This window comes from Xenopus tropicalis, chromosome 3, assembly GCF_000004195.4.
Source record: "Xenopus tropicalis strain Nigerian chromosome 3, UCB_Xtro_10.0, whole genome shotgun sequence".
NCBI lineage: Eukaryota > Metazoa > Chordata > Amphibia > Anura > Pipidae > Xenopus > Xenopus tropicalis.
In genome coordinates this window covers 70,888,734-70,905,495 of record NC_030679.2, presented here as the reverse complement: position 1 = coordinate 70,905,495, position 16,762 = coordinate 70,888,734, and the positions used below count along the sequence as shown (strand labels likewise).

General features: G+C 33.3%; 1 protein-coding gene across 4 annotated transcripts in view; it reads left to right on the top strand.

Annotated features, from left to right (window-relative positions):
• Positions 1 to 16,762, top strand: part of grm8 (glutamate receptor, metabotropic 8) — a 444,690-nt gene that overhangs the window by 334,014 nt on the left and 93,914 nt on the right. For all 4 annotated transcript variants that reach the window (XM_018092300.2, XM_012959967.3, XM_018092299.2 and 1 more), the window contains one exon: positions 7,216 to 7,416. In XM_018092300.2, coding sequence (XP_017947789.1) covers positions 7,216 to 7,416 — 201 coding nt within the window. The remainder of the gene's footprint in view (positions 1 to 7,215; positions 7,417 to 16,762) is intronic.

Here is a 16,762-nt window from a genome sequence, read left to right as displayed (position 1 = left end):
CAGGGACTTGATACAAAAGAAAAAGTGTTTTTATTGAAAAAATATTTTATATATATATTATATTTTACTAAATACAAAATGTTTTTGTAACATTAAGGAAAATCCCAATAAAAATGCACAACTTTGACAAAAATGTGTTTCAGCCTTGTCATATATACATTATGAAAGCTCCACTAGTGACACATTCACAGATGTGAATTATAAGAATATTTAATAAGACAGATTTTCCCTATTCTTGTCACAAGCAGATGTTTCTTTTCATGACTACAAATAAAATTTACCAGTAAATCTTGAACCTTGTTTAGCTGATGGACATTTAAACTTTGCCCATGTTATAACTGTAACCCCCTAAAAGTGTATTGGATTGTTTACTCATTAAATGTATTTCATTAGTTAGGGAATATCTCATTGATGTTAAAATAACTATTTTGTTTACTTAGACTTATAAATAAATAAACTGCCCCATCAAAGCTTACCCAAGGCTCAGTGTCTTTATCAATAACAAATGTGAGGTCAACACAATGTGAGTCATGTGTAATTTTTATACAACCCCATGACACTTGTGGTATGTGCTTTGAAGTGTTGTTGACATCCTCTATTTGCTACCATTATTGCAGAATTTGTCCAGACCAACAAAATCTTTGAACAAAGCAATCTAAATGCAAACACCATTGTTATAAGGCCAGAAACTTTTTTTAGTGTAATTTGACAACTGTTTTTCCCCTTTTTATATGATTTTATTTGTGAATGTGTCATGCCTGGTAGAAGCAATTTAATTGACAGTTGTTTCTGACCAGTCTTCTATAACTCGTTAACTAATGGGGCTCCTGCCTACTGTTTGATAAACATGGTAAACACATTCTAAAATTTGTTTGCACTTTACTTTTAGGCCATTAATAGCTCAGTTGTATAAAAAGAGCACTTGAGTACTAAGCACTGATTTTTTTATTTTGAAAACCATTTTATTTAAAGTTAATAACTTTTTCATGTTCCAGTTTTCACCAGGAATAAATAAAAGCAATAAAGATTAAACAAAGAGTTACATAGGTTTTGATGGCTTATATTAAAATCTGTTTTGGGCTGTTTATTATTAAGCTAAAATAGCTTCACCTGAAAAAAATGCATGTATTAGACACTATTTATTTTTCATATAATTCTTAAACTGTCACATTCAAGCTTTTCGGTAAGATGATGGGGCATAATAGTGTAATACATATGCGCCGTATGATTTTTTTACATTGTACTGTATTAAGTTATATTTTATTACAGGTATGGGATCAGTTATCTGCAAACCCATTATACAGAAAGCTCCAAATTACAGCAAAGTCATCTTGTGTAGACTCCATTATTAGCAAAAAATTCTAATTTTAAAAAATGATTTCCTTTTTCTTCCAGGCATGGATTTGCGGCGAATTCAGCATTTTGACTTTGGCAGATTTTTTTTGTGAAACGGGCAAAAACTTTGCCACATGACAAAAGAAAAAAAGTCACACGTGTTAAAATCCCAAAAAATGACGTGGATAAAAAAAATTATGCGAACGTCAAAAAATGACGCACGTGTATCAAAAAAAGTTGGGTTTTGTGAATGTTTCACAGTTTTGAAAATTTTTCAGCGAAGCGAAATGTGACAGATTTGCTCATCACTATTTGTAATAATAAGACAGTGCCTTGTAATCATCCCAACTAAGATACAATTAATCCTTACTGGAGGCAAAACAATCCTATTAGGTTTAATTATTCTTTAAAAGATTTGTTTAGTAAACTTAAGGTATGGTGATCCAAATTATGGAAAGACCCCCTTATCTGGAAAACCCCAGGACCTGAGCATTCTGGAAAGTAGGTCCTATACCTGTTATACTTATAAAACAAGACAACATTTGAATGCACTGTTAATTATGGCTTAGTCACCAAAACAATTTTATTGTTAATATTTTTTTCAAATCGTTAGTTCAATAAGTGACTTTAAAGGACAAGGAAAGGCTAAGTCTCTTGGGGGTGCCAAAATGTTAGGCACCCCCAAGTGACTTTAATCGCTTACTTTGTACCCCGGGCTGGTGCCCCTGTTAGGAGAAAACAGCACCAGCCCAGGGTAGCTGTAGTGGAGCGCTTCCTCCTTCCGGCTTCGTTTTGCAAGGGCTACACGACAGGCTCATGCGCAGTAGAGTGAAAAGCCGACTTTAAGTCACTTGGGGGTGCCTAACATTTTGGCACCCCCAAGTGACTTTGCCTTTCCTTTAAATATTCCAGGAGTAGTACGTTAAGATGCATTTTGACATCCTAAGACTTACAGGTTCTTTATATGTTTCAGATAATTTCAGAAACAGCATTGATTCAGAGAATTTATGTGTTACTATAAAGGAAAAAACATTCACAATAAAATTATTATAGTGGACAGGTGGCTCCAAATTGTTACTGCTTTTGTACAATGTAATATTCTGCACTAGACAAGTAAAATATTTTTCATAACATCTGTAGGCAGAAAGGATTGTTGTTTCCACTGAAAATTCAAAATGCAATTTAATTCTTGGTTGACGATTACCTGTGCACTTTTTTCTTTATATTTTATACTTGTTTAGGTCAGTACTGAGATATAGTTGGTGGTATAGAAATGTAATATTGATATTGATATTATTGAACATGGGATCATTACTTCCTGCCTATGGACCCATCCAAAACACTTTGGAATAAAAAAACTAAAGAACATCTTTCACCTATGGACAATTCTAGGTATCCCTATATTATTCCCTGATTATTGATCAAGATAATTTTCTGCCATTTGTTTCCCCACGATCTATTTTTTTCCCAGAAAATGAAAAAGCTCACCAGATTTTGTGGAGAAAAAAAGCCCAAAAAGAAAAAAAAAATCAAGCAATTAATGCCAGAAAACACAAGCAAGTTACATAATTTTACCCAAACTCAAGCACTGATGGATCACAAATCACCCTCCACAGTTTAGTAATATTTTACAATCAATGGAGAGTGATAGCATTAAGTTTGCATAGTTTTTAAGGTATTCTAGAATCATATCAATGCATTGGTATGAGGTTGAACAGATATATGCATTACCACTTTAACTCGTTTTTTTGAGTGCCCTTTATTTTAATATGATTTGGTAACCTTCGCATAAACAGTAGTTAGAATTAAGATTCCACTCTTCTCTGTAGTTTATCATGGACTTCAGCATTAAGCCCACTTGCCTGATCCTGGTTGCAGAAAATTTGTTAATATGGTCTGCAATTAACTTCAGTGTTTTAAAAACCCACCTCACACATCTGACAGATAATGCCCATATCAGGCTAAGGGACTGATTAACTGTCATTGATTATTCAGAATACTCTGTTCTAACTACAAGGAATCCCAGCAGAAGGTACTCTAAACTGTCCATCGTGTGTTATTTCGAGGTTTGATGGTGGAATAGATAGCTAAAATAGAGATAAAAAAGATGATATGAAACCCTGAACAAGTATTAAATGTGCATAGAATTTTGTTTTCATATAATCATAATATGTTTTAATCCATGCTAATATCTGATCAATTGCAATGTATATAGCAGGTTGTATAGTGTCTTAAATCTTGCAAGCTCACTTTGCAGACTCTAAATCTATGCAAAATTGTTCAAATATGTTGAAATAGAATCTTACAAAACTTTAATATTATTTCTGTGGAGGGTTTTTTTCTAAAATATAGTATAGAAAAAAGTGCTGCTTATTTCAATAACACTGATGGTTGTAATTGGTGCTTTAATTGGATGGGGGCTTAACCCTTAGGGGCAGATTTACTAATCCACAAATCCAAATCCCGAAAGGGAAAAAATCGTATTGGAAACGGACTTTATCGTATTTTGCACGACTATTTCGTCGCCGTTGCATTTTTTTCGATTATAAACGGCGGATAAAACAATCCGATTTTTTCGCGACGGCGACGAAAAAGTAGCGGAAAATATACGAAAAAGTCACGACGGTGACAAAAAAGTTGCGTAACATACAAAAAAGTTGCGACGGCGGCGAAAAAGTCGCAAAAATACAGATCATTACGAAAAAATGCATTCGGACACCTTTGGACTGTTCTTGGATTAGTAAATCTCCCCCCTATACTAATTGGATGGAGGCTTAATCCTTACTCCAGAAACCCAGAGAACATTATATTGCCTACACAATATGTCAGTTCAAAAAGTTTAATTCTCAATATATCTCTCTATATAAAATGAATGTGCAAACTTGTGGGATGTACCATAAATGTGGATTTACGGTAGTTTAGTTATAAGGTACAAAGTACTCTCTAAATATTACAGATTAAAAAGCAAATTTGTAAATGAATAAATTGCTTGTTGGATGGTGGATTTCTGAATAAATAATCCCATACCAGTACAATGTATCTTTATGTATTCTAAATAACATATGTAAATGCAACTGTACATTTCTAATTTAAGTAAACCAACTGAGAAACAGTGGTTTTACCAGTGAACATTCCTAAAATATTGAATTGAAATTTTCAAAGTCTGTATAATCTATGGCACATTTTGACTGCTGCTGTTATCGAGTGGAAAACAATAACAGTGTTTTTAGATAAAATGTCCCCTGGCTGATGGGCATGGAGCAGTGACTGAGGGATGCCTATACAACAACACTAATTTGAGTGTTTTTGCACAAAGGTTTACCTGTCACCTGTCTCTCATTGGTTGACTACCACTGTTATATGCTGGAGGGCAATAGGGACAAAAATGCTCTGTGTGCTATTATCCTTAAGGCATACATGAGTAATTCTCTGCATTGGAAAAGGACAAAATTAAGTTGTCATTCATTGGCCAACATGTTTTTTAGCAGTGATCTTGTTTCTGAAACAATCAGACCAGCTCTACTTTATGGCTCCATAGTTTCCAACAATATGCATTATGTATTTTCAAATGTAAGAGTTTTATTATCAGAGAAACTTCTAAAAGCTCTTTTGGGTTGGTTGGAAAATAAACATATACGTTTATAATAGTTCCATTTCGACCGTTAGTGGGGAAAAAATGACATGGAATTTGGGATGGAAAACTAGAGGAAGTACGAAAATTAAGAGAAAACACAGACCTAAAACCTATCTAAAGGACCCCTGTGGTCCACAAGTTATTTGTTCTAGAAGACTATATTACTCATTAATTGATTGCAAAATTATATATATATATAAAAAAGTCCAAAGCAATAGGCACTCACGTCTAGTGCAGTAAAAGATGACCTGGGTGCAGTATTAAAAATATTACAGCATACAAAAAGAAAATGCCGCACTCACAGGACTTAGGTTGACGTTGGAATAAATAAATTTATTTTTTCATTACTAAGTCCTGTGAGTGCGGCATTTTCTTTTTGTATGCTATATGTATATATATATATATATATATATATATATATATATGTATGTTAAGTTTTACCAATATTTGATAGGAGCATCCAGTTGGATTCAGATTATCCATGAGCTACATTTTTGTAAAATGTATTACCTTGTTGACATACATACAGTATCTTATGCTGCATATAACTTTTGCATATATCACAGCATCACACTGGAAAAATATAAATATACTTCTCCCCCTTTGCGCTTTCAAGCCATCATGCATTTTGTTGTATGATACTGTTTGTATGATTTTTCTCTCTGTAGTTTATTACTAATATTTTATGGCTGGATTACTTTTTTCTAACCCTTCTTCATTTCTATGTAGCAGTAGAAATAGAAATTCACAACATTTTTTTTTTGAAGTCCTTATTACATTTTTATCTGTATTTTCTCTATTTGCTATGAGCATGGTATACAGTATATTTTTAACGGGCTGCTTACCTTTGTAAAAGTACATGTGTATACTGGGAATCCTACACATGTGGATTTACCCCTTTACATGTGAAAAGGGTACATCTTATTACTGTGTGGGGCCATACCCTTACATCAAATTTATACAGAGAAGAACAATACTTACCCTATTTCATGACTGCAAGGATGAGAGAATAAATATATTGAGAAACAGTAGTACTTAAGGCAAATCAGTTGTTCCTGTACCATTTCACCCCAAACAATAACAGAGCATCATAAAATATTATATCCCTATGTCTACTGTAAGTGGGCTAAAATATAATGAAACTAACTACCTGAAAGCAAAATACATCCCCATGTATGAAACGTACAGATGTACTTGGTACACCGATAGTAGGATTAGTCTGGCTCTAAATCCTATGATTGGCTACTTTGCAGCCTCTTAAGATCTTACATTAATTTGTTTAAAGCCAGTAGGATACCTATCTGTCTCAACTTTTTATTTCACTGTTTTTGATAATTCCATTTATTATTTTGGGGGAAAATAATTACACAAAAAAAAAAAACAATGTTTATGGAACTGGTTCCATGTCACTTTTCAGTGATGCACTGAATGCATCATTGTTCAGAATTCAGCTGAAAACCAAATTCTCCACAAAATAATTTTTACAAAACCAAACCCTAATTTGCATATTGGGGTTTAATAAAAAATATTTTTATTCCATTACCTGTAAACAAGAGTTTAATTGTCCAAAGTTTTACAGTTATATACTGAAATAAAAAGAATTTGGGCAAACTTTTCAAAAAGTGCTAGGATTCTAGCAAATCCAAGATGAATCCTGGATTTAGTGCATTATGTCACGTATTCTGGTCTCTCTAAATTTAAAAAATCACTGATAAAACTGCAGAAAGAAATGTTTACAAACATTACCAGTAAATACAATTTTAGCATTTTCTTTACAGAAAAAGTCGAAATGCCCAGTTTACCACTGGCTTTAAGCAGCTGAATAGTAACTCTATTCTAGGTTGTAGTAATAGTAGTAGTAATATGTAGTAATAGTAATTCTATTCTAGGTTGTAAAAGTACAGAATTAATACATTACGCAATGGTGACAGACCAGGTGCTTTAGGGTTGAGCATTTTTCTTGGGAATCATTTGCAGTTTGCAAAGAACAGAATGAGCCAAGTCAAGGGCAATTAGCTTGGTGGGCACATGCAAGTCATGATTACCTCAAAACTTAAACTACAGATTTTTTTCTGGTTCCTTTGAATAGTGAGAAATTGTAAGGGAAACAAGTGCTACAATAAATTTATCATTTAGTTTAAAGCTACCTTCAAAACACCCAAATGATTAATTCATTGGATATTTTATATAAGTGTTAAAATGATTGTTTTATAGAAAATAAGAACACAGCTTCTCTCATTCTACAGGGTTAGAACGTATTGGACGACATTCCAGTTTTGAACAGGAAGGAAAAGTCCAGTTTGTGATAGATGCCGTATATTCAATGGCTCATGCACTGAATAACATGCACAAAGATCTCTGCCCTGGGTATATTGGACTCTGCCCACGAATGAAGACTATTGATGGAAAAGAGCTTCTTAGCTATATTCGGGCAGTTAATTTTAATGGTAAGTTCAATAATCAATATAAAGTATACTTGCTCCACAAACAAAGCTAGATAATATTAATCTTTTTTTATTTTTAATTATATTCTCTTTGGACAGAACTTAAAAAATACATTTGCATTGATGACAGCTTTTAAATTCAGTTTTACCTGTATAATAAAATTATTTTTATTAGTGTGTAAGACTTATTCTGATGAAAGTTTTATTCTGATCCTAATTGCTTTATTATTAAAGCCATCAAATTGTATGGTATTTTGAGGTGAGTTTCTTAAGTCAAAATCATTTCATGTAAACATTTGTTCATATCACTGTTAATACCCTTTTTAATTTAAATGAATGAAAAATGTTAAGTACAAGCATTTATTTTTAATTAGACTTAAGCACTCCATATCCAATATTTTGCTTATATCACTCATTCATCTGCTTCTTAAAAAGCTATGGTCAGATAAAATAGGCAGATGTTTTTCATTGGACCATAGCTTTTTAATAAGCAAATTATAAGATAAGTCTTGATGTATTCTGAAAAAATCTAAATCAACATAAAGATATGCACTTTTCCATAACTAACTCTCATGGTCCATGGAGCATTTTCTCCACCAGAGCATTTAAGCTAGCAGAAAAACAGCTACCACCTACATTTCTAATGGGAAAGGTTTGACAGCAACAGGTGCTTTTCGGCCTGCTCTATGCTCTAATGAAGATGTTCAAATAATTGAAGGCTGAAAAGCACCACTGGCACTGGCACTGGCAGTCATTTCCTAAATGTAAGGCATCATTGGTAATTTCTGTGATTTCTCAGCTGGCTGGAATTTATTCATGGAGAAGAAAAGTGTTCCATAGGTATTCTGTTGTGCAGAAGTACTGTAGTACAAGTCTATTGTCAAGGAATATAAGGGATCACTGTCCAAACACTGTACTCACAGGTAAATTCTAGCCACCCTATGTTCTTGAGACAATTGAAAATAAAATACATTTTGAACAGTGTGTAAAAACAGATACATTGACAGGTTTCCCAAATAGGTCTCCTTTCTGAGATTTTCAGTAAAATAAAGAATCTCCCAATTTCTCACATCTTTTGTTAAGCACTATGGGTTGGATATTTAATATTTCAACTAACTATATATGTCCATATCTTTAGAGAACTTTTCAGCCCTATAAATGCATTTTGTCCTTAAATCATAAATATATAGCTTAGTTTAAATCAAAACCAAGTCAGGAAACAAACCTTGTATGAAACTGGCTGCCTGGCCTATCAATTTAATAAATATAATTCAAAGACAATGTAATTGTTGTAAAAGCCTTCAGGATTCATTACTAAAGACCATCTAATATAAGTTCTTGTCAGGAATGATGATTCCCATGAAAGGCTATTTCTTTTTCAGTGAATGTGAACAATTTCGTTATTTCTAGGTTGATCATTAAAATTAGATCAATTTAGAAACTCATTTGATGCAGGAAATAATGGGCATCACTGAGAAATATCTATATATACACTTTGGTAAAGGTCCACAATTTCAATTGTGCAGCTTGATATGCACATTATGTTACACCTCCACCAAAAAATAAATAAATGCATTAGATATTATGAATGCTTAAATGTAAATCTCAAGACTCCACCATGGTCATTACTTCATGAAAAATAGTGTCCAGAAAATCAAGCAACATGACCTATTTATTATCAATATATTCCACAATGGGGAGGAAAAATATTCAGTCTAAGCACCTTTATAAAAATCATACTATTGGAATCTATCCTTCTGTTTATATGAGGAACATGCTTTATTTACACAAATGTTAGTTATTTAATGCTTGGTGTTTTCAAAAGATGGTAACTTCACATTTTTAGATCAATAATTCTTTTTGTTTGTAGGTCTTCCTACTTTCATATGCATTTACTTGAACAGATGTGATCCCTCTTATGATATTACAAATTAAGCAACCATTATATAATCTATAAGCAACATATATAATCTAGAATGTACAATTTTTTTTAAAATGATTCTACCTTTTAGTTGCTTTCATATTCTGATTAATAATATTTCATATTCTTACTTGGCCCACAGGCTTGGTAATATAGGGGACTTATGCTAGCCACATACATCCCAGGTCTAAAGCAATCAAGTTCTTTGACCCACATGCAATTTAAACACATATATTGAGCACCAAAAGGCTCTTATTCAATCTGTCAGCCCAAAGGGATTTTCTTATCTTGAGCATTTAACTTCTCCCTATCTCACAAAGTGTCAGTCACTCAAAATGGAAATTGCTGTAGATAAATTGATGGGTTTTTGTTTTTTTTGTCAGCTGTTATGAATATGTAAATAACTATGCAAAAATACTAAAAACAGCTTTGTATGAATAATACATTTTGCTTTATTTGTACTTAAAGATTTTTCAGAAAGCATTCAGTAGCATGTAACTTAGCAAGTCTAGGGGTTCTAAGGGGCAGAATAATTAACATTCTGATTTTTGTGCTTTTAGAGATTATGGGGCACATTTACTAATCCACGAATCCGAATCACGAATGGGAAAAAAACGTATTGGAAACGAAAATTTCGTAAGATCGCAAATATCACGAAAATGCTTACGAAAAAATCGTATTAGTCACGATAATATCGTATTGGCGATCCGAAAGTCACAAAATTTTCGTACGAACAACAGTAAACAGCAGTACAACCTTTCCGATTTTTTCGTGCAAACGTCCGAAAAAGTTGTGCGCCATATGAAAAAGTCGTGCGCCTTACGAAAAAGTTGTGCGCTGTACGAAAAAGTTGTGCGGACGCCCGAAAAAAAACGGCAAAAATACTCTTGGAGCGTTCGCGCTTTTGTAAATGTGCCCCTATGACTAAATTCAACTGTGAATGCCAAGTGATTTTTTAAAACAGCCTTTTAAAAAAATCATTAACAAAAAAAGCATGAACAAAAAGAGACATGGAACCCCCATAACTTCTAAAACAACGAAGCAATGAAAGATCTTTCAGTTGTTAAAAGGATGCCTGCTATTGACATCCATATGATCTTGACAGCTTTTAGATGGTGTCATTTATTCAGATTTGTCACAATTTTGTTGAATAATAAATGCCAAAAATGCATGTTTTGAGCGAAAAAATATGAATCCTGAAAAAAATAAAAACCTTTAGCAAATGCCCATCAATGTCAAGCTCTTAGAGATATATCATCAAATTACTTACTAATAGCCATAAGTCTTAACATTACACTGAGGGGCTGATTCATCAATGCTCTCAGCTTGAGCAATTGGTAACTAAAATCACATAGGAGTTCCTGAACTTGAGCATGGTTTCTCTATTCGATTACCTTGGCTTGCTGGTGGTCATTTCTTTTTCTGATTGTGTTTAAAAAAAATATATAAAGCTTGTCAGGTTTTAGCAAGCTAATATAATCAGATAGAGAAACTATGGGGCAGATTTATCAAAATATGAGTTTAGAGCTTAATACATGAAAACTCACCCACGTACTATTTATTTCTATGGGATTTTTAGAAGCATATTTAACAAGGGGTGAAAGTTACAACTCACCATTTAATAAATATGCTTCTAAAAATCTCATAGGAATGAACATAGGTGAGTTTTTATGTATTTAGCTCTAAACTCACATTTTGATAAATCTGCCTCTATGTGTGGTTTTAAGTAATCGATTGCTCAAGTCAGTAGGTTCAAGCATTAATAAATTGGTCTCTACATGTAAGAATTGTAATATATTCTGTTATAATTAAAAACAGAAAACAAATAATACTAATTAAAAAATATAACAGACTTGTTTTTTCAGTTGCAAAGATGATATGTGCAATGTAGCACAGTAAAAACATGGTGAGAAACTGTCCAGTGAGTAACAGACGTTATGTATGGCTTAGAAGGAACAGGGATAAAGAGAATTGTTATGATTGCTTGTCTGGCAGCTGGGGGACAAAATTGGCTTCAGCCGGACATGGGACAGGGGATGGCATGTTTAAGGTTAAATGTATTTGTTCAATTTTAGTATATGGTATAATGGATACTGGCATATAATTGGTGGGATTTTGGTGCAGCATGAGTTTTGTAGCTTTGGAGGAAAGTAAAAGAAAATTGTCTTTTGCTTAATAATAGTAACAAAAAGTAACAAAAATATTGATTGGTTCCTGGCAGTTACGGTGGGAGCTCGAAGCATTATAAGCTTAAAGATTCATTTTGTTAAAGGAACAGTAACACTAAAAAATAAAAATATAATGTACTGTTGCCCTGCACTGGTAAAAGTTGTGTGTTTGCTTCAGAAAGACTACTGTAGTTAATAGAAATAGCTGCTGTGTAGCCCCGGGGGCAGCCATTTAAATTGAAAAAAGGAGAAAAGGCACAGGTTACATAAGAAGATACCAGATAAACTGTGTAGAATACAATGGGAATCTGCTACTTATCTGTTATCTGCTTAGTAACCTGTGCCTTTTCTCCTTTTTTCAATTTAAATGGCTGCCCCCATGGCTACACAGCAGGGTATTTATATAAACTGCAGTAGTGTTTATGAAGAAAACACACAACTTTTACCAGTGCAGAGCAATAGTATATAATATATTAATTATTTTTATACACTTTCATTTTTTGGTGTTACTGTTCCTTTAATCACTATGATTTAAATGCCGGATAACAGTTTATTTTCAATTTTGAATAAAGCTGCTGCCTTTTTCACCTCCAGCTCTTTACTTTGTCGTCTGATTTATTTGATATTATGGGTCCATCCTCCTTGTCCCATGTATGTTGAATTGATTTGAAATACAGTTTAAAAGATGAGGGGAGATCTGTTTTTGTTTATAGGTTTGCAGCTTTAGAAAAGTTTATTCTATTAGAAAACAGGTACCCTTGTAGGAGTTTGTTACACCCAGTGCTATTTACAAAATGTAGGAGTAATACCTTCTGGAGGTATAAAAGATGTATAATTGCCTTTATTATGGGGCTTTTATCACTGAAATATTGATGAAGGGATAAGAGCTAGCAATGAGTGAATCTGTCCCGGCGAAAAATGTGCGAAGCATGTTTTGTCACGTGCAACTTTTTTGCATGACAGAGCCCATTTTGACAAGCCGAATTTTCTCAGAAGTTTTGCAAAACAATTTGCCAAAGGCTAAATGTGCAAATTCCCTTTGAATCCATGCCTGGTGAAATAATTAGCTTGTCACTAATAAGGGACTTTAAACTCCTCATTTTTTTAAACTTAATTCTTAAATAATTCAGATTTCCATAAATGGAAGGCCCAGCCAAAAATGGTGATCTTTAAGATTTTTTAATAAAAGAACACCAACTTTATTATAATAAAAATGTCACTTTAATAAATGAGTTGGCATGATGTATTTGCAGAGCAATGAATAAGAAATGTTTTTAACAACAACAAGCTTATTAATGATAACATTTTAGCATGACCCAAAAATCCAAGCAAACTTAAAAATTAATATATAGGAGCATGTCACCCTAAAAAGCACTTTTATTACATCTATAACAGCAATAGTCTAAGAAAATGTTAGAATATTTACATGTAAGCATCTTTATATTTTATTGTTTTTGGGGTTTTTGAACAATTTGGCTTTCAGTTCTGCCTGAAAATTGTTATTTTATTGTTATTATTTTTGCTACTGATCATTCCTTTAGCCCCTCTCTCATTTTTTCCAGTTTGCCATACAAACCACGGACTGTTTGCTAGGGTAGGTATGAGTGTAAATGGTGTAAATGAGCATTATACATTGCCTAATATATAGTTACATTTGTCAGAGTTTGGGCATATTTTATGGGGGACTTTATTTAAACATCTTTTATTTGCATTATTCCGGATCAGCAAAGGAACCAAAGAGGTTGACATTGTTTCAACCTCAATAATGATGAAACTCTGAAATGAAGACATGCGAGTCAAAGTTCAGTTTGTAGCCACAAGACCTTTCATTGACATACATATCTCTGAAATGCAAAATTGACAACATTATCAAGGTTAATTACTGACACCTCAGAGGTGTCAGCGACATAACACCTGCATTATCAATACATGCTTTTCTTTTAAAAATGTCTTTATGATAAATAAATATGCTTAATGCCCTTACAAATTTTTAGAATTATGTTTCGAAACAGGAATACATAATCCCTTTTCAGAAAATAATGTAGAGATTTGCTTAATAAGACAGCTGACCGTTAGCCGTTATCCATATATTAGTATCTACATGTAGTCATGGATATTATTTTATAAAAACTTTTCTTCATAATTTGTGATGTGATCAAGATATACAGTATGCATTAATAATATACATTTGCATGTTGTTATATTTATATTGTTTGCATTTTATATTCCACTAAGCCTCTATAAAACAAATATGTAGGGAAGCACAAAATGGATACTATGGTAGAGTACCCTTAAAGTAATAGTGACACTCTTAGTTTTGTGACATGTTTATGCAACATATTAGTGGTCATTTAATAATGCTCCAGATGCAAGTGTAAAAGCACTAAGGAGTGAAAAATCACATCTCTTAGTGCTCATTTTACTGCTCGCACATGTGTTTGGGATATTGCTGCATTCTGTATGTCTCCTCAGAATAATAGTCCTTTGCAAGATTCAAAGTGCGGTTCTGTCAAGTGGAAGAAGCCCTGTACTTACAGGAAGGTGGTAGGAACAGGGTTCCTTAGTACCCTGCACCCACCAGCTCTCTATAACTTGCACGTCTGAATAAATACAGCATCACTTGTGGCCACTCATAGTGGGTGTAAAGTACAAAAACACAGATATGGATGCAGTGGAGCTTGGTACTTAATGCCTGCTTTTACTAAGCATTGAATACAGGGCTTCTTTGCTCCTAGAATTCTTTAGCATTCCTGCCTTGTGTATCCTACATGATCAAGAAGGAGTGCATTCCAGGGGGCTATGACCCATCCACATACAGTATAAATAGTGCTGACACAGAGAACAGTGCAATTCTTGGACTCCATTTTGTGAGCTTATAGGAGCCCCATGGAAAAAGCACATTGCTTTTTTCAACCCAGATATTTGTGGTTGCACACAAGCAAAAATCAGATTGTTCCATTAAATGTTTTAATAAACTGGGGAAATAAATGTTGCTTGAGACAATTCCCATTGAGTTCTATAAAAATGCACATAAATAAATCACAAGTTTTCAAGGTTTTTTGGGGCTTTAGAAAATATTTGTTGCTGCGTTTTTTTCAGTTGGAGAAAATATAGTAATATGGCAAAATATGGTACAAAATTTTGGTTAAACAACTGAAACCTTCAGATTTTTGGGGGGGAAATTGAATGCTTAACTTGCTGGATTTCATTCAATAGCATATTTAGTTATTGTATATTATATTATTGCATGCTTATTAAAAGTCAAGACTTCAAGGGTCCAGACACCTGAGAGAAAAACAGCAGAACTGTCTGCTAATTATGTTTAGTATTGGTCATTGCGTAGTTAATGTTTTTTTTTTATCTGATCAATATATTCATGAATACTCCTTTGTTTAGGCAAGGAAAATCCACTCATTTCTGTTGATTGTTTTCATATAGATCACCCCCCCAAATATTTTCTGGATCATATTTTAATAGATTGAGACAAATGGGTGATGCTTGGTGCAGGATAAATGAAGCCAAAAACATAATGTTTTCATGTTATTTCTATTCCTGCCTGATTTCATTAATGTCTGATTGGACAGACATACACAAATACATCTTAAAGTATTAGATTTTTTTGATAAGAGACTTAGGAAAAGTAATTCAGTGTAATATTTGTGTTTAAAAATGTTTTTGATGTTCTATAACTGTCAAGAATGTTCACGTAATCTGGGGTTCTAGGCACTATTTTAATATTGCAGAGAAAAAGAAAATCATTTTTAAAAATGTGAATTATTTGATTAAAATTGAGTCTATGGGAGATGGCTTTCTGTCATTCAAATACCCTGGATAATTCAGAAACCTGGATAATGGGTTTCAGGATAACGGAAACCTGTATTATTAAAACATTAATAAATACATTTATTAATAAAAAAACATTAATAAAGTTTATTATTGGTGTGTAGATAGATAAACAGAATATATTTAGTGCAGGCTGTCATACAGGAATTTCATACATGGATAGGGTTTACTAGAGCCTAGGAGAACCACTCCCGGGTATGGCAGTGCCGCATTCTTAGAAGGAAGACATTTACCAAGGGATTTCAGGCTTTGGCTTGTATTGTATTATGTCAGGGGTTGATAAACCTTCTGCTTGAGTAGACAACAATGTTCAAAATTATCAGCCACTGAAAGGAATTTAAGTGTCAAAACCTTTTATTGAGCAGCTGAATCTGCAGAGGTATCATAAATAGAACAGATCACATGTTTAAGGGTAGGAAAGCCCAATGGGACTGACAAGGTCAACCCTGACTCATTTTTTGTTTAAAGTTATGCACAGATGTTAGAAGCCCCCAGGATTATTTATTTATTAAGTTCATTTAGTTAATGATTCAATACAGTAAAGCTATATAAATATTATATTCAAAATAAAATCTATATGGAGAGCAGCTTACTGAAAAAAATTGCACACGTTTAATGAATGCCAATGTATTCAAGCTAATTTCTCTTGATTTTTATGTCACTCTTGACTTAACTAGGGTCAGTGTTATTTAAGTAAAAATTAACAAATCTATAGTTGTACAGCTTGATTTTATAGAAGAATCATGAGCTATTTTAACTTCATTGACAGAAAAAAGCCTGTAAGAATCAGTAAATTGCGTTATCTGCCAAAACATAAAATAGTAGATACAGATCTCACTTCTTTTTAAGAGTCATGAGGATGCAATGGAATATATTAAGTCCAGACCTAGAAACAGTCTTGCACCTCAGAGATATGAAATATGACCCAGACTCACATGCTATGCCAGTAATACCTCATTTAGTTTATATTAACTATATACATATTTTAGTTTTATAGCACCAAACAGCACAGTTCAAAGCAACAAATAATGTGTTTTGACCCGCAAGGGCTAATGCAAAATTCCCTTTCCTGCTAAAGAGTTTGCTATTAACATTTAAATGCACATATAGGCTTGGAGCCTGCATATATCAATTATGTCTTAAAACCTACAATCTGTCAGCTGCTTTACCTGCTCAACCATCTCGGATGAACAAAACTCCAATGCAGATTGGAAGAAATTAGACTATGATATAACAGATGGTCCATGCTATATATCACAGGGACTAATGCCCAACTTTGGATACAATGGAGACTACATCCTTTCTGGCTGAAAGGCAGACTGCGGCTGTGGACAATTATTGGACAAAGAACTTAGGCTCAGTAACCTTAAACTTAGGAAGGCCAGAGCAGTAGCCAGGGATGACCTGATTGCCTCCA